This window comes from Ursus americanus, chromosome 4 (genome assembly GCF_024610735.1).
Source record: "Ursus americanus isolate L20-20 chromosome 4, mUrsAme1.1.p, whole genome shotgun sequence".
Lineage (NCBI taxonomy): Eukaryota > Metazoa > Chordata > Mammalia > Carnivora > Ursidae > Ursus > Ursus americanus.
The window spans coordinates 49,744,326-49,763,826 of NC_142130.1; the positions used below are offsets into that span (position 1 = coordinate 49,744,326).

Consider the following 19,501-nt stretch of genomic DNA (forward strand, 5'->3'; position numbering starts at 1 on the left):
ATTAGGTGATTGTTGTACTCCTTTTCATTCTTTTTTGTTTAGCCAGGGAATCGAACCCATAAAAATAGTGTACTGTACCTCAAAGACTTAATCAGTTCTCTTATTACCTACTTCGACTTGTTCTAGTCATTTTTAGTTCTTAGTAGTTGTTGGGCGGAAAAAATGAACAATTTGAATTGTACTTGAACTTCACAGGAGAAAGAATTCATTTAATTGAACTGAATTTTTTTTCAGCTAAAGGTAATATTCACAAGAGACAGAAAGTTTGACCTTTCTATAAAGACTTCATTAATAATATAAAACTACCATGCATATATATTTATTATCTTAATTTACCCATTTAAGTTGGAACAAAATGTTAATATTTTAATAGCTTTGGTTTGGATAATTTTATACATCCTCTTTTAACTTCAAGACCTTTTTATTTAACTTGACAGGATACTAGTTTTTCTTACCATGTCATTTAAAATTATAAGTATGAAAATTCTTTTATTGCATCACTAGAGTCTTAACAAAAGATTGAAAATCCTTTTCATTTGTACTTAGTATAAGAACAGCCCTTCTGATGTTACCCTGTAATTGAAAAATGAACACAAGTGACAAAGTAGCTCCTTTGATTGGAGTATATCACATCCGACTTGCCTGTTCTGAATTGTTATGCTTAAACTAGACTGGATTTTCTTCCCTCTCTGGTAGGTGTACTGGCCCGTTAGCAAATTCCCTTTCAGAGAAAACCAGAGACCCAGCAGAGGAAGACGATGATGAATACAAGATTCCTTCATCCCATCCTGTTTCCCTGAATTCACAACCATCTCATTGCCATAACGTAAAACCTCCTCTTAGGTAAGCATGTGGGCAGCTTTTTATCACCTCCCATCTGCATAAGCATTATCATGTGTGGTTTTTGTTTTTTAGCAACTGAATCACATTTATTTAATTAAAAATCCTTGATTTCTTAGTCAAAGCCTCCTCTTCCTATATACTATTTTCTGCATTATTTTCAGAGAAAATTAAAAGGTGCAGATTTCTCATTAATCAGGAAGTCATTTAACTAAATTAATTGACTAGCAAATCTAATGGGACATTTTGTTGCCCTCTCCCCCCAGCAAAACAAATTATAGTCTATTAAGACTTTGCTGTACATTACGTATTATGGTGATTAATTCATGAATTTTCAATACGCTATTTTCAGTGCATTTTATCAGTTCTGAGCACATAGCTCATGAAGAAAGATCAGTGCTCAGAAACTAAAGTATTACCTAACCTTCCTTAGAATTTCTTTTCATGATGTAAAGACTAGTATAATATATATTCATTTCCCTTCTTGTTATGCTACCTACTTCTATTCATCATATCCTGAAGAAACATAAAAAAAAAAAGAAACAACAAAAAAAAGTATTTCCCTTAGGTATTTTTTTTTAATCAGGAACTATTTTACTTTTCCTTAGATCAAATAAGATTGTAAGGGATAGTATCTTTCTTTTTCTTCTTGTCAGTTGTTTGTTCTTCTTATAATGGAGACATCCTTGGTCTTTGAAGTGACAGCTCCACTGAGGTATAGAACAGTTATTAAAAAGAGGTGGTGTGTATTGAAATATTTGTATGTTTTTAAGTAGAAAATGATTCTGCGCTTACATAATTGACTTAGTAGCCTGTAATCTTAAATATTTGTCTTTTTTCTCGTCTGACTTACATGAGGTACACAATAAGTCAAATCTCAGTTTTAAAACTTGCTTTGTGAGACAGAATCCCGAGAGCGATGCTCAGCACACGGCATAGGGCTCGACTGCGGCTGGTGGCCCGGCCGTCCTCCTCCCAGCAGCTCTTGATTGAGGATAGAACTGCCGAACACTTGAGTCGTCTGTGTCAGCTTTCCTTCGTGTGCCATTTCCTTTTCAAGGTCAAGTCAATCAGTGGAAAGCATTTTATGAGTGCAGTATTTCCTTCTTTTCAGATGAAAAATCTAAAAAATGTTTTTGTGCTTTTGAGTATCACACGGAGGTAAAAATGCAATACTTGGGGAAAAAGACCAAGTCTTCATTTTCACCAGAGAGCTGTCTACCTGAGTGATCTGGGTTAGAAATATCAAGACTGCAGAATTCTTAACCAGGATTACTAACATTCTGCAGTCTAGGGCTTCATATTTCAAAACAAGAACCAAAGCATTTCTTGCTAATCACTGATGTTTAAGACATTTGTTGATAAAATGCTATCATTGAGAAGATAAATAACTGAGAGGCAATTTGTTATATCAGAAGAACCAAATGTCTACTACTCTTATTAAAGGAAAGTTATTCCTTCACATCAAATACAAATTGTCACAATTTTTAGTTCTTTTGGCTCTGACAAATGTACAGTAATTTTTAAAGACTGAAATAAGATGAACTTTTTTGGTTTCCTTGGGATTTCATTTTTTTTCATTGCTGAAGAAGTGAGAGGTATAATTTAAATGCTTTAAATGTTAATTGTCAGATCATATTAGATAAGATTTTTGGTGGCAGGCCTCCCAAATCCTGAAAATAAATTTGAATTATGACCACCATTACCATCTTTCTATTGTTATAGAGAAGTAATAAATGTTGATAATCCCTAAATTTAATTGGAGTGAATTTTTTATCTAATTTGTTCTCGAAAGCCAATGGATGAAGTAACTTCTTATGTCCTCCACAGAGCACTCTTTAAGCTTAAACACTTCCTTTCCCAATACGTTTTCCCCCCTTTGGAACATCAGAAGAAATAAATTGTCTATATGTGGAAAAAGTTAAACAGTAGATGAATAATTCAATTCAGTTTCAGTAAAAACCCATCATTATGAAAATTCAATACATGATAACTATTTTAAAATGAACCATCTCTGGCCCCTGAAACAGATGTGGCCACCAGAGAGAATGGAAATGAATTTCAGACGAAGCACTCTTGTAGTAACTATGTAAATATCCACTATCTCCTCCATTATGTATGTACTTTTACTTTGCCCCAAAAATTCAGAGGTAAATCAGAGAAAAGGAAAATATAAACTCTGCTTCCTATAGCTTTTTGTGAACAGAATAACTTAGCAGAGTGCTCATTGTTACACAGTAGCTACATTCTAAAGACAAAACAAGCTCTGTACTTTCTCTTCCTACTACCTTCCCATGTCCCAGTTTTGTCCGTTATGCTCATGGTAGGATTCCAATGTGTTAATACAAACAACAAAAATGCTTTTTTAGTAAGTATTATCCTTTACGGACACCCAGATTAAAATATTTGCTGTGTACCCAAGGCCTTTGCCAAAGTCATTTTTCTACAGCCGTCAGAAGTGCCGGAATTTTGGTCACAGCAGTAGTGAAATTCTAACACAGACCTTAGGTCTTCGACTATGCCTATCACAATTTTAATGAAATTATGGAACATTCAATAATTCTTCTTTGATGGGCTCTAGTTTATTATAAGGAAAGCTTAAATTACAGAAATAAAAATATGTTAAATACCATCAACAAATACCAAAGTCATTGGGACTGTTACATATTTATTTTTGCCTTACTACATGTTTTTCTTCAAAAACTGGACAAGGTATTATTGAACTCGTCCAAATACATGTTAATTTTCACAGATGTATTTAGCTTATCAACAGTTTTTGTGGCCTTTGTAATTCTTGATTTCACTTTTAAAAAAGATTGTCTTCCATGAGATATTTACTTCTTTGTAAAAAGAGTTGAATAAGAATATCTAGATAATATTTCTTATACTTTTTCCAGAAAAGGAAATTATATTTATTTTCAAGCTTTAGCATATGAGCAGGGTTGCTAATTCCTATCACCCCTCCAAATTACTGTTAAATGGAAAGTAGTTTTCCTTATGACTCTTGTCCTTTGATCTCTGCTGTAGGTCTTGTGATAATGGTCATTGTATATTGAATGGAACACATGGTACATCTTCAGAGATGAAGAAATCAAACATCCCTGAATTAGGCATATATTTAAAGGGTATGTATAAAACATCTTCTCTTTGTGTTCTACATCTTAATGGTCAGAATTTAAAGGCAAAATTCCATGCCATTGTTGTACTGAAAATACATTAAGATTTTGTGTTATCCTCTAGGAGATGTTTTTGATTCAGCCTCTGATCCAGTGCCATTACCACCTGCCAGGCCTCCAACTCGGGACAATCCAAAGCATGGTTCTTCACTCAACAGGACGCCCTCTGATTATGATCTTCTCATCCCTCCATTAGGTTGAAACCTTTAAAACTATTTTCAAACAAGCCACCCTGCCTCTTCTTTCAGTTAATATCTGAATTCTCAGATTTCAGTGTAACACAGACTTACAAGGTTATGAATTTGTCTGAATTAGAATGGATTCTCTAGGTAGTGGGGGCTCTCAAGTTCATGTAACCACTATTTCACTTACACGACTGAAGCAGCGGTTTACAGAGCTGGCCACCAGTCTTCAATTTATCAAGTCATCTCTTCACGTACAAATGCAGTCTACAAAACCTGTGAGCATCCTTCCTTCCCCGGAGCCCTTGTGTTCCAGTAGATTTGAAGTGCTATCTGAGATGTTCTTTAAGTACAATTCTTAATGAATGTGTACTTACTTTTTCTTGGAGCAGAACATGGCCCAATTCCACTTACTTAGCTAATTATGGAAAATCATATATTTTACTGTAGAGAACTGAGAAATAGATTCTGTCTTATAACCACTGCAATTACACATCCAAAGAATGTGTTTATTCTGTGTTTATTGATTCTAGGTAGGAAGCTTCTCACCCTATTTTTAGAGGAAGACAATTAGAATCTCCACATACCTTAAGGCTTCACGATAACAAGTCATCATTACATAGTGACGTATGATGAAGGTCCATCTATAAGTTTCTCTAAATTGATTATTAGGCACCCAGAACTGTAAAATGCCCCTTTTGATTTTTTCCCAGACACCATCAACCCGTGTTTCTAGTTAGATAATTGCAGTGTCTTTTGCTCCAGCTCTTTCCGTACTCAGTGCTTCATTCTCACCTACATCAATTTCAGGCACCTGCTGACTTCCTTACCTACAGCTTTGTTTCTCCCTCCCACTTCTTCCTGTGTGCTGGTTTTTGACCTGTTACCCAGGTCTTCGTGACCTAGGTCAGCACCGTCCAGTAGAACTTTGTGCAGTGTTGTAAAGAATCTGTATATTCACCTGCGCGACTGTGGGTGGAACTGAATTTTAACTGCAGCTCAACAGCTCTGTCTGGTTGGTGACCACTGTATCAGACGACGCAGACCACTGCTCCGGCTGGTCTTCGTAACTCAGCCTTCCTCTAGCTCTTCACGTACATCTCGTGCTTTATACTGTCCCCTCTGTCCAGAAGACACCGTCCTTGCGTTTAATGAATAAATGGTTTTGAGCCTCTGATATCCCAGGCCTTTCTGTTCTTGGTAACACCTCGCTGAATACTGCTTTCTACTTTTCCTGTCCCCCTTACAATGCGGAGCTCTCTCTGTGAGACCTGAGGGACTCTCACCTGTGAATCATACCTCTTTGTGAGTTTTTCTTAGATCTTCTTGTGGAATCTAAGCTCCTTGCATCAGGCCCTTGTGATTTTGATCTTCACATTACCCACATGCCTAGCATGGTACCTGACACTGAGGGGCCAAAAAAAGGGTTTGGATGAATAAGATAATGAACGTAGCAGAAAGCTGAAGGTTGGAAGGGTAGCAAAGCTCTCTTTCCTCCCCCCCCCCACCTCCAGATATTTTAAGTTAGAAAAAGACTTATTATCATTAGAGAAAATACTTTGAATACGTTTTGTAAGGCAAGTTGGATGAATGATAAAACTATTTTTCTTTAAAATACACCTTTGGCTTAAGTCAATAAACTTAAATACATGAATTTTTATTACGGGAATATGTAGGTGTTTGCTTATACCCTGTTTTATTCACAGAGTATTTGAGATTACTTACAAAAATATGTACATTGCAATTTTATTGTTTTAAAAAATTGAAATAAGGGAAAATATGAGTAGAATAGTAAGATGTAGCAAGGGAAAAATAAGTAGACATAAAAGCATGCTGCAATATTCTGTAGTTACTAAAGCTGGGAAATATGCAAATATAAGTAGTTTGGGGACCACAGGAGAGAGTTCTATATTTAACTGTTCCTCTTTAGAGATAACTGATGAACAGAAAAATATATTCCTCTACCATAGGTACATTTTCTGTATTTTGACAATGAAATATATGGAACATTAGTTTAAATGAATTAAAATCCAGAAGAATGAACTTTAAAAGATAATCTATTCTGTGACATTAAATTTTTTGTGCCCAGTGTGATTTTCTAATAAGAGGCTGTGAACTCTTATTGTTACATAAAAAGTTCTGTTTTGATGGTATGACCTATAATAATTTTTGGTTCAAACTGCGTGTCTTAATATTATAAAGGTTACAAGTCGCTAATAAGCCCTTTCATAACCTGCAGTGCTGCTTTTTACCAGAAAGCCCTGGGAGTTTGAAAAGTTTGCACATGTACATGTGTGTCTGTGTGCCTGTGTTTCTCTTCAGACACTCCCAGAAAATAAGCAGCTTTCGTTCTCAAAGTTGGTAAACTGTGAGATAAACCCTGCAGGTGAAGGTCTTCATGAGCTGCAAGAGAAAAATCAATCATTACTTTGGCCTGATGCTCTGTTTTCATTAATGAAGTTCTGCTCTTGATGTTGACCTTTCTTTAAATGCAGGTGAAGATGCTTTTGACGCCCTTCCCCCATCCCTCCCACCTCCCCCACCTCCTGCAAGGCACAGCCTCATCGAACACTCAAAACCTCCCGGCTCCAGCAGCCGACCATCCTCAGGACAGGACCTTTTCCTTCTTCCTTCAGGTAACAGGGAAAAGCCAAAGAAAACGTTTCACTTAAAGCAAGAATATTTCTAAGATCGTACTGTCAAATAAACATCAGTAATTTCCTGGTTTCTAACTCCCTAGTGGAAAAATCTGGGTAGAGAAAACCAGCAGTTGGGTAGGTTTGCTTGTCAGTTGGTTGATTTAATGCAAAGGATTACAAAACTGTCAGAAGCAACAGGAATCATAGATGCCGCAGAGCTCGTCTGATCCAGATAACATCCTTATGCCACAGAAGGCATCCCTGAGACCCAAAAGGGCTCCATGGTTGGGCGATGAGTGATGAGGACAGAATTCACACTCCCCCGATTCTGAGTGTAGTATTTTTTTCCTAATAAGTTTTAATTTTACTAGCTATGGCTTCGGGTCGCAATTGTATTCAAAAAGATAATATTTTGGTAAATTGCATTAATACAACATCAGTAGATAAAATTTTTCTGAAATACCTGCATTTTATTGTTACCATTGTTAATATCTCAATATATCTACTCAAATTATTCTTTTTCAAGGAAAAATTAATAGCTTTTCTTTTTTAGCCTTTCAAGTAAGGAGTAGAAATAAAAACAAAAAGACTTATAATAAACCATCCACTCCATTAGTCAGAACTGTCAGGAAAAAATGATCAGTTACGTTGAATCTGCTGATATTAACTGTTCCAATCTGTCATGTTGGTGTGACTGTGATCCATGTTCGGAAACCTTTGTCTCAATTTGGTTTGGATAAACATAGGGTAAAAATTTTCTTTTTAAAGAATTACCTTATGTTTTTATATTAGATAAACCTGAAAGTTTTTAATAAGTGCTCAGTTTGACCTTGGGCCGTCTCTGTGTAAACTTGGGAAACTTAGCCATTATCATTCACCTTTAGTATTCATTTTCCTAGATATTTTTTTCCACTCAGTTCAATAACTTAGAAGATTTGAGGTGATTTATGGATGAGACATACAAATTATACACCTATAACATGGAATAGGTATCTTCAGCTTCTTAGTTTTTCATTTTTTTAAGAAATAATTTTGAATTTAGTTTTTCATCGGTAAATATTATTTGTCCTTTGTGTCACACACACTGTGAAGTGCCTTCCTCCCCTCCTGGTGTCTGTGAATTCACTGGATACTACCAATCAAAGATCGAGGGTCATACCCCTTCTAATCCAAGGAGAAAGCATGGATAACTATTAGGCTCCTAGGAGTGCCTGGGTAGTTCAGTCGGTTAAGCATCTGCCTTCTGCTCAGGTCATGATCCCAAAGTCCTGAGATCGCGTCCCACCTCAGGCTCCTTGCTCAGCAGAGAGTCTGCTTCTCCATCTGACCCTCCCCCATCTCATGCTTGCTCTCGCAAATAAATAAAATCTTTAAAAAAAAAAAAACTATTACGCTCCTATTCAGTCGTATAACACTGATTATCTTTTTCACTTATTCAAATCTTTGTTTTATACATGGATTTTAACATTAAAAAAAAAAAAGTCACTCTAAACCTTAACCTTTCCCAAGGCTAACTTCTGGATAGTCTGTGGTCAGATTCCTACAAGTTACCTATCACCTTTTATTTATGTAATTTAAGCCCCATTAAATAAAAGCCAATGTAGTACCTTCTTTTAAAATTAAGTCAAGCTTTCCAGGAGTTGGAAGAGAATGTTTTACACAAATACACACCTTTACCTGTGTTTAAGTAAAAGAGTTAACTGTAAAATGTTTTAGTTATCATAATTTTATTTTTCATTGTGCTTTATGTAAAAAAACATAAAAATGCTGTCAATATGACTAAAAAAATTACAAAATGAAAATGCCCTTTTAATTAGAAAAAACAAAAGTTGTATGAACTGTTTTTATTTCGTATATGGGTTTGCTTGTTCTGATGTTGCATGGCTGCCGACATCCCTTGATATTAAATATTTCTCAGAAAAAAAATAGTAACTTCTTTTCCTCTTCCAGCCTTTCATATCATTAACATGACAAATTTCTAGTCTGTTCCAGGTCCTATGTGAGATCCATTGAGACAACTGCTTTTAATAAATTCTATTTATTTTTTATTAAAGCATAATTACCATACAGTGTTATATAGTTTCAGGTGTACAACATATAGATTCAGTAATTCTATATGCTACTCAGTGTTGGCCACAGTAAGTGTAGTCACCTCGGTCATCGTACAGTGTTGTTACAGTGTCACTGACTCTATTCCCTACGCTGCACTTTGAGTCTCCGTGATTTATTTTATACCTGAAAGTTTGTACTCTCTTAATCTCAAGCCACATGGTAGATTTCCTCCTTTTCAAAAGAACTATTTTAATTCTTCTTATGTAATAATAGAACATGAAGGTTTCTTTTGACTCATAAATGAGCACTTAAGTGTCATTTTGCAAACGATTTAATACATTATGTAGCTAAAGTATAAGATTTGTGACCTTCCTTCACTCTTACTTCAGTGAACTTCATTAAAGAATACTGCGTAAATGATAAATGAAAGTTGGGCTCGCTAGTTGTAGAACCGTGGGAGGGAACTGGAGGGGATCGCTGTATTAAAGCAGACCGCGTGCGCTTTGTGCTGCTATTGCTTTCGCTGTTGTTCGGTCTAGAAGACTGTAGTCTAGGATAACAGTAAACCTTTACTGGGCATGATTGAGATTTGGTTTCCTTAATGAAATCATTATCCCTAATTGAAGACAATAGATGTCTTAAAAAAAAATTGCATTTCCTCTTGGTGTTGTCTTAAATACCTGATCAAACCTCCCTCCTTATTCGCAGCATTCAGTGCCCTGCACACTGGAGTCAGGTTCACCTTTCCAGCCTTATAAGCCCACTGACTTCTGTGTAGCAACAGTGTTCAAACTGCAAGGTCCTGTATTTCTGCAGAGGAGCCTTAGGACTCCTGAGGGATGTGGGGGGAAGCAAAGCGGGGGCACGGCTCTGATGCTCCTTTTATCTGTTTTCTGTTTTCAGCCTTCATGCAAGATTCCTTTGGGCAAATAGTCGTGCTCACTGCGTGCGTGGGCATCTATTCTGGACAGGCTAGTCTTAGCTTAACAAAACCCAAAGAATCTTCAAAAGGAGCTTTATACTTTGCTAGCATATGTGTGCTTTTGTTCTGAATACAAAAAGGCACTTCTTTTGTGCTGATGGGTTGGAAACAGCACCCCCTCCTCCCCCCTCGTGCCAGGGCCAGTGCTCCAGGAGCGAAGCCAAGGCTGTATTTAAGCTGCTCATTCCCATAACTGCATGTCTTTGTGCAGTGCACAAAATACACAGCCTATCTGGCAGCCCTCGTTGAAATAGTTCTTCCACTATTTTCCTAACCTGGAATCTCTTTTGACGTCCTTATCCAATCTTAAAGTCACAATTCAACTCGAAAAGCCAAAAAAAAAAAAAAAAAAAGACTTTATTACAGTTAAATGAAAGTTTTCCAGTTGCATCCAGAAATGCAATGTCATAAGTAAAATAGAATATTTAGGTCATTAGCAAGAGTTATTGAAGAGGATTTAGGCGGTCTGTTAACTAGGACCTTTCTGAAACACTGTCACCATGTGGCTACCAAGGAGCTCCTGCCATTGGAGGGTTGCACCGAGTGCAGACGGGAGGACGAGTGAGGTGAGGTCCAGTGCTCAGCTGGCACGGAGACCACTGTGGTGAGACGTTGAAGGACTTGACAGGCTAGAGCAGTGGTGGGCTCTCAGACTGTAGTCTGCGAACCAGCACCATCAGTGTCACCGGGGGACTTACTTAAAATTACAATTCTTAGGCTCCACGGAGGACTTACCAAATCAGAAACTCCGGGAGTAGGGCCCAGCAATCTTTCCACAAGCCTCCAGGGGAACTGTGAGGCATGCTCAATTTTGAGAAATACTAAGTTGGGGTGTTCCTGTTGGAAGGCAGCCAGGGTGCTAAAGGGAATTTACACCTGACCGCAGAAACCACAGCGGATTAAAGGGACTGCGACGTTTAATGAGCAAGGCGACCCTGGATATACATGTTAGGGTTGTCTCCAGTTACAGTATCTGTGAAAGAAGGACTAGATTTCCTGTGTTTCCTCCGAAGGGCAGACCAGTGAGAAGAATGATTAACAATGAAAATGTCTTCGGAAAGTCCTAAATTAAGAATTCTTAAACATTTTTTTAGAGTTATTGTGTCGGAGGGGTGGTGAGTTCTTTAACACTGGAGGGTTTAATCAGTGGCCAGATCACTACCTAGTAGGGATTTTATGAATGTGAGTTAAAGAGTCTGTGGGCCACAGAGAGGGAGGAATTTCATCTCACCTAAATAGCTCTTCAGACCCTTCTAACAATTAGATCCTGTGTTGATATTCTTTTAAAATTTGGAGGATAACGGATAAATCTTCCAGATGGTTTTTGGACAGCCCCGCAGGAAATATGCCACTGTTTTAACTGTCCAATTTTATTTGCCTCTTTTTCTACCCTTGAGTAAATGTTTGGAAGTGTTTCAGATAATGAAAAAAAAAAAGGAATTAAGAAAAACATTTCATCATGCCACCTCCTAGAGATAACCATTTGGTAGGTTTCCTTCTTACACAGCATAATTTCAATCAATGCATATTTTCACACTTCTTTTATAGTGTGCAAACCTTTCCTCCCAGTCTTTCCTTAGATTTTTATAATCTCTAAACTATTAAAATTTCAGTTTAGCATTACCATACTGTAAATCACGGGTAATAGTACTCTGCTTTTTAGACTAGATTAATTGCATCGTGTTTATTCACTCATTTCTTGAACATTTATTACTATGTAAATGGTACGTTGGCTATGGCGTTTTCAATTTGTATGTTTTAATTCTAACTGTGGATATAAAATTTCGCTTTAATTGGTTTTTGAAGAACTTATTTTTAAAAACTTTATTGCTTTTCCCATGTTCTTTATCAGGAGACGGTTGTTCTTGTACTGTCTGTAGTAATTGGGTTGTGTGTCTTTTCCCATCGAAGCACGAATACTTTCAACTTTACAACTTGCTCTAGAAGCCCAGTACGCCCTATACCTGACCAGCAGCAGACTTAGCATGAAGGAAGACACAGACGGTAGTGAGTCAGAACTGAACTAAGGGTTTTTGCTCTTTATGGTAATATTTTAGTGTACGCGGTGACTTTTAAAATGAAATTGCTTAATGGAGCAATATCATACAACTTTATCTTTTGTAGCCTATTTATGACCCTGCAGTATATCCGGAATCTAATGTTTAGTCTTAAATGCTTGATTAGTAACAGCATAAGTATATTTGACAAAGCTGTAAATTATTCCTAAAGAAAATTTTTAAAGTATATGTACTGTAACAGTCAGTCTTTCCTCAGACCTAATGTTCTATCAGTGATGTTTAAAATGCACAGTAACAGAAGGTAAATTCTATTGAGTATTTGAATCTGAAGCTTTGGGAAATTTCTAAACTTGGGCAGAAATCACCACACCTAGTTCTAAATGCTTTACTCTTCCAAATCAAAAGATTAACATTTGTTGCATGGTATTTGATTTATCTTCTCATTGCTTCTCCAAGCATTTCAGCAAAATTAATGAGGCTGAACCATTGACTCTTCAAATATCAAAAGTGCAAAATCTAACACTAATTTTAATCTTGAATTTAATGAAAGCAAGTTAAGTAACCTTACTTAGGTCAAAAAAGTCTCCAGCAAAGCTAGGGATAATTAGTGTTCTCAAAAAGGGGAAAATAATAATCAAAGACTTCAACTCTTGACTTACACTATCTAGTTAAAAATTAGTATAAATATGTTCATTTTCTTCTTAAATAATCAAATTCTTACATATTCTTAATGACAAACTTCAAGGGACATTAAAACAATGAAATATAATTGGATCCTTAATATTTACAATCTTAATCTTACATTAGCAATTCAGATTTCACTGACTTTGAATTTATGAAAAATATAAATTGGTCTCGGTTTATTTTGGTAGCTAAAGGCAAATATTTATGACATTTAGGCTACTTGCCAAGCAGTGTGCTTGGTGTACTGTGTGTTAGGGGATATAATTCAAACATGATGAGTAACATAAGACCCCTTCTCTCGAAAGAGCTTACCGTAACTCTGGAGAGACTAGCAGACATAAAAGAAAGTAATGTGAGAGAAGAAAACAGAGGAGCCAGAGACAGACGTGGTGACTAAGTAAATTATCAGTGAACCAGACACTGGAGAGGTAATGTGTAGCTACTCAGAAATGAAACCAGTTCTGTGGATTGAAATCCATATACTACTAATTTTAAACCAGTTAGATTTATGGTCCTAACAATTTAATAAAGTACCACTGACAAAATTTATTTTTCTGCCTTCAGTTCCAGTTAATAAACATCATTAAAAGCAGCAAAATAATTTTTAATTTGTGTATAATTTATAATTTGCACTATTGCAGATGTCCCCGCTCTGATTACCAAGGTGGTTAAAAATACCACTTTTTACTGTATATGCAAACCTTAATGTTACTAAGAGCACAATTTTTAACAATTGAATCTACTCTTCAGTGACCCGGTTAAAAATGATTTTTAGCATACAATGCCCAATGTAGTAGTATTTTAAAAGGCACTTTATATATACAGGAGATTTCACACACAGGGATTCATTTAATCCTCACAAATCCCAAATGTCAGGTACATTTTACAGATTATGCCTAACACTTAGAGATTAACTGCTTTGATGATGACTCTTATAGGCAAAATTCAAACCTTTTTTTTGCTTTGCAAGTTTGTTGAGTTTTTTTCGTTTTAAGATTATTTATTTATTTGAGAGAAAGAGAGAGCAAGAGCAGGAGGAAGGGCAGAGGGAGAAGCAGACTCCCCTATGAGCAGGGAGCCCGAGGCAGGGGGGCTCTATCCCAGGACCCCAAGATCATGACCTGAGCTGAAAGCAGAAGCTTATCTGACTGAGCCACCCAGGCACCCCTACTTTGCAACAGTTTCTATTCATTGTACAGGACAGAATGGGACAGAAAATAAGAATTTAAAGCAGCTTTTATCACCAAGAATTTTATAGTTAGGATCTGAAAAAATATATAGTTAGTACTTTGTATTGTCTAGGAATAAATGGGAAGAGTGTATTTGAGCAAGCAATAAATTAGAAAATAGGATTAGAAGATGGTTAATATCAGTCATGATATTCTTGTTCTAATTTATTTTTAAAACCTTTGCTCTTCATAGAGAATTTCTAGAATGTTTTTCTTCAGCGTCTTGGTAGGGATAATCATTTTAATTTGAAAATTATCTTTACTTTTAAGATCCCTTTTTTGACCCAGCAAGTGGCCCAGTTCCTTTGCCTCCTGCTAGGAGATTGCCAGGTGAAAATGTCAAATCCCACAGAACATCACAGGACTATGATCAGCTTCCTTCATCTTCAGGTGAGTTGGCTAATAATAGTAATAATGCTTCCTTAATGTTCATATAGTGCTTTTAGGCTTTTCAGAGCACCTTTTTATTCATTATATAATTTAATGAGCACTGCCAGCCTAAAAAAAGTATTTTTATCACTTTGCAGTTTGCTTTTAAAGCTTGTATTATGAGAGGAATGCCTACAAAACTGCCTCGTGAAATAGAAAAAAAAAATGATACCTTCATATTATCTTTGTTCATTCAGTAAAGCAGATACTTTCATTCAGAATCTATTCACTCTCTAACTTGTGTTTTGCCTTATGAGATAGGAGAAGTGGGAAAAATCTCTTTGTACATCAAAATGCTGCATTCTCTTATTTTTTGACTAAAGGAAGAAATCTCTTTAGAATTAATATTGGCACCAAACTATTAATTTTCAAAGGGCTGTGCCGCAGTGCCCCACTGGCAGCTATTAAGTAGAATGGGAGAGGGGTGTGCCATTTTAGTAAATACCAGTCATACTTCTGGCTATTAATAATGAAATGCTGGGCTTTGCTTCTTCGGGAGGACTTCCCCACCACCATCTCTCAGATAGTTCCCTAGATCTTATGCAGTCGTTTTCTGTTCTCTTCTTGTGCTTTATTTTTCTTCAGTGCACCTGTCACTACCTGAAATGCCATTCACTTGTTGCTTTGTTATTTGTCTATCTTCTTTTCTAGAATATTAATGCTTTGAAGATAGGAGTCTTGTTTGCTTCAGTGCTGTGTCCGCGTACGTTCACAAGAGTGCCCCGCGCATGATTCTTGGATAGGTGGATAGCTGAGTAGGGGAGTGGATGGGTAGAAGGAAGGGAGAGTAGCTGATATATGTGTTATGCTGAACACACATTTTTCTTGAAGTACAGCTGACACAATGTTAGTTTCAGGTGTACAACATAGTGATTCGATGAGTCCATACCTTATGATATGCTCACCACAAGTGAACCTAAGATCTGTCACCATTCAGTGTCCTCAACAATACCACTGACTATATTCCCTGTGCTGTACCTGTTATCCTTGTGACTTACTCATTCCATAACTGGAAGCCTGATCTCCCACTCACCTTTACCCTTTTTGCCCATCCCTCTACACCCCTCCCCTCTAGCAACCATCAGTTTGTTCTCTATGGGTCTGTTTCTGCTTTTAGGGTTTTTTTGTTCATTTGTCTTTTAGATTTCTCATAGAAGTGAAATCAGATATATTTGTCTTTTTCTGACTTACTTCACTTAGCAGGATACTGTTTAGGTCCATCCATGTTGTCACAAACAGAAGATCACATTCTTTTTTATGGCTTTTTTTTATGGCCGGAAAATATTCTGTGTGTATATACACACACACACACACAGACACACACACACACACACACACACACACACATCTTTACCCATTCATCGATCAATAGACACTTGTGTTGCTTCCATATCTGGGCTATTGTAAATAATGCTGCTGCAAAAAATATAGGGGTACATATAACTTTTCAAATTAGTGTTTTTGTTTTCCTTTGGGAAGTACCAGTAGTGGAATTACTGGATCATATGATATTTCTATTTTTAATTTTTGAAGGAACCTCCAGACTGTTTTCCCCAGTGGCGGTACCAATTCCCACCCACAGTGCTCGAGGGTTCCTTTTCGCCTATCCTTGCCAACACTGGTTGTTTCTTCTCTTTTTGATTCTCACCATTCTGACTGGTGCGAGGTGATCTCATTGTGGTTTTGACTTACATTTCCCTGATGGTGTGAGCATTTTTTCATGTGTCTGTTGGCCATCTGTATGTCTTCTTTGAAAAAATGCATTCAGGTCCTCTGCCTGTTTTTGATTATTTGGCGGGAGGGGTGTTGAGTTGTAGAAGTTCTTTATATACATTTGGAATATAAACCTCTAATCAAATACAGCATTTACAGATCGCTTCTCCCATTCAGTATGTTACCTTTGGGGGCTTTTTTGATGGTTTCCTTCATGATGCAAAGGCTTTTCATTTCGGTGTAGTCCCAATCATTTATTTGAGGAGACCCATCTAGAAAAATGTTGCGAAGGCCAATGTCAGAGAAATTATTGCCTATGTTTTCTTCTAGGAATTTTATGGTTTCAGGTCTCACATTTAGGTCTGTAATCCATTTTGTGTTTCTTTTTGTGTCTAGTGTAAGAAAATGGTCCAGTTTCATTCTTTTGCAGGTAGCCGTCCAGTTTTCCCAGCACCATTTGTTAAAGGGACTGTCTTTTTCACATTGCATATTCTTGCCTTTGTTGTAGATTAATTGGCCATGTAATCACGGGCTTATTTCTGGTCTCTCAAGTCTGTTCCACTGATCTACGCGTCAATTTTTTGCCAGGACCATAGTGTTGTGATTACTACAGCTTTGCAGTATATCTTTAATCTAGGATTGTGATACCTCCAGTCATGTTTTTCTTTTTCAAGATTGTTTTGGGTGTTTGTGGTCTTTTGTGGTTCTATACACCTTTTAGTACTATCTGTTCTAGTTCTGTGAAAAATGCTTTGTGTATTTTGATAGAGATTGCATTGAATCTGTAGATTGCTTTTGGTAGTATGACATTTTAATTCTACCAATCCATGAGCATGAAATATTTTTCCATTTGCTTATGTCATCTTCAGTTTCTTTCACCAGTGTCTTATAGTTTTCAAAGTACAGATCTTTCACTTCCTTGGTTAAGTTTATTCCTAGATATTTTGTTCTTTTTGGTGCAATTGTAAATGAGATTTTCTCAATGTATCTGCTACTTCATTATTAGTGTATAGAAACGCAACTGATTTCTGTGTGTTAATTTGTATTCTGCAGTTTTACTGAATTCATTTATTCTAGCAGTTTTTTGGTAGAATCTTTAGGGTTTTCTATACTTTCAGTACTATGTCAAGTAAAAGCGGCAAGAGTGGACATCCTTGTCTTCCTCCTGATCTTAGGATAAAAGCTCAGTTTTTCACCATTGTGTATGATGTTAGCTGTGAATTTTTCACATATGGCCTTTATTATGTTGAGATATGTTCCCTCTAACCCCATTTTGTTGAGAGTTTTTATCCTGAGCCGATGTTGAATCTTGTCCAATGCTTTTTCTGTATCAAGATTTTATCCTGTTCTGTTGTTGTGGTATATCATGTTGATTGATTTGCAAATATTGAAGCATCCCTGCATCGCTAGGATGAATCCCACTTGATCATGGTGAATAATCCTTTTAATGTATTTTGAATGTGGTTTACTAATATTTTGAAGATTTGGGCATCTATGTTCATCAAGGATACTGATTCTATAATTTTCTTTTCTTGTGGTGTCTTTGTCTTAGTGGTTTTGCTATCAGGGTAATGCTTTTTCTTGCAGAATGGTTGCAGAATGTATTTGGGAGCTTCTTTTTTTTTTTAATGGTTTGAGGAGAAGAGGTATTAACTCTTCTTTAAATATTTGGTAGAACTCTTCTGTGAATCCATCTGGTCCTGGACTTTTGTTGGGAGGTTTTTGATTATCAGTTCAATTTCATTACTGGTAATTGATCTGTTCAGATTTGCTATTTCATCCTGATTTAGTTTCAGAAGATCTGATATTTCTAGAAATTTATGTATTTCTTCTAGTTTGTCCACTTGGTCGGCATATAATTTTTTGCAGTGGTTTCTTATAATCCTTTGTATTCTGTGGCTTCAGTTGTTAGTTCTATTTTGTTTCTGATTTTGTGTTTTTATTTCTTAATGATCCAGCTAAAGGTTTATAAATTTTGTCTGTTTTTTCAGAGAAGCAGCTCTTGGTTTCATTGATCTTTTGCAATGTTTTTTTTTAGTCTCTAATTCATTTGTTTCTGCTCTGGTCTTTTTTATTTCCTACTTCTACTAACTTGGGTTCTGTTTATTCTTCTTTTTCCAGTTCCTTTAGGTATAAGTTTAGATTGTTCGAGATTTCTGTCATTTCTTAAGTAGGTCTGTATCACTATAAATTTCCCTTTAGAACTGCTTTCTCTATATCCCAAAGATTTTAGATCGTTGTTTTCATTTTCATGTTTCATTTCCTCGTGGATTTTTTGATGCATTGGTTGTTTAGTAGCATGTTGTCTAGCCTTCATGTGTTTGTGCTTTTTCCAGTTTTTTTCTTGTGATTTTCTAGTTTCATAACATGGGGTTGGAAAAGATGTAGGATATGATTTCATTCTTATTACATTTGAGACTTGTTTTGTGGCCTAACACGTGATCTGTTTTGGAGACTGTTCCATGTGCACTTGAAAAGAATGTGTATTGTTGTTTTTGCATGGAGTGTTCTGTATATATCTGAAGTCCATGTGGTCTGATGTGTTGTTCAAAGACATTATTTCCTTATTTGGGTCATCTATCCATTGATGTAAGTGGAGTGTCAGTGTCCCTCCTATTACTGCGGCGCCCTCAGCAGTACCCCCTCGCGTCTGTTACTGTGTGCTTTATGTATTTAGGTGCTCCAGGGTCGCCAGCATAGATACCCAAAGCCATTAAATCCTCTTGTTGCACTGACTCCTTTATCATTATGTAGTAGTGCCCTTCTTTGTCCCATGTTACAGTCATTGTTTTAAAGTCTATTTTGTCTGATAAGTTACTACCCTATCTTTTTTATTCATCTATTTTGATTGGAGTATTTAGACCATTTACTTTAATTATTGATAGGTATGTACATTTTGCCATTTTGTTAATTGTTTATTTGGTTGTTTTATAGTTTTATGTTCTTTCCTTTCTCTACTTGTGATTGAGGACTTTCTGTAGTATTATGCTTAGCTTTCTTTTTATTTTGTGCGTGTCTGTTATAGGTTTTGGTTTTATAATTACCATGAGGTTCATATATTAACATCCTAGGTATACAGCAGTCCGTAGTAAGTTGATGGTCATTTAAGTTCGAATCTATGCTAAGAGCATTCTTACTCCCCCCACCAAATTTTATGTTTTATTCATAATTTTATTCTAATTTTGACCTTTTCCTTCCCTCTTAAAGGAGTTCCTTTGATATTTCTGTAATGCTGGTTTAGTGCTAATGAATTTCTTTAACTTTTGTTTGTCTGGGAAACTATCCTTTAATGACAGCCTTTCTGGGTAGAGTATTCTTGGTTGTAGGTGTTTTCCTTTCAGTACTTTGGATATATCATGCCACTTCCATCTGGCCTGCAGAAATTCTGCTGAGAGATCAGCCTTGTGGGCTTTCCCTAGTATATAACTTTTTGCTTCTTTCTTGGCTTTTAAAATTCTCTTTATCTTATCTTTAACCTTTGACACTTTAATTATTATGTATCATAATGTGGACCATCATGGGTTCAACTTGTTCAGAACTCTCTGTGCTTCCTGAAT

General features: G+C 36.3%; 1 protein-coding gene across 7 annotated transcripts in view; it reads left to right on the plus strand.

Annotated features, from left to right (window-relative positions):
- CBLB (Cbl proto-oncogene B) overlaps positions 1-19,501 on the plus strand; it is a 218,850-nt gene that overhangs the window by 181,620 nt on the left and 17,729 nt on the right. For 5 of the 7 annotated variants that reach the window (XR_015724219.1, XM_045785283.2, XM_045785279.2 and 2 more), the window contains exons 14-18: positions 697-843; positions 3,868-3,965; positions 4,081-4,212; positions 6,694-6,834; positions 14,073-14,192. Coding sequence is in view for 6 of the 7 variants with exons in the window: in XM_045785283.2 (XP_045641239.1) it covers positions 697-843; positions 3,868-3,965; positions 4,081-4,212; positions 6,694-6,834; positions 14,073-14,192 (638 nt within the window). In the remaining variant the exon portion in view is untranslated. The remainder of the gene's footprint in view (positions 1-696; positions 844-3,867; positions 3,966-4,080; positions 4,213-6,693; positions 6,835-14,072; positions 14,193-19,501) is intronic. The other 2 variants (XM_045785281.2, XM_045785285.2) reach the window with 1 other exon arrangement.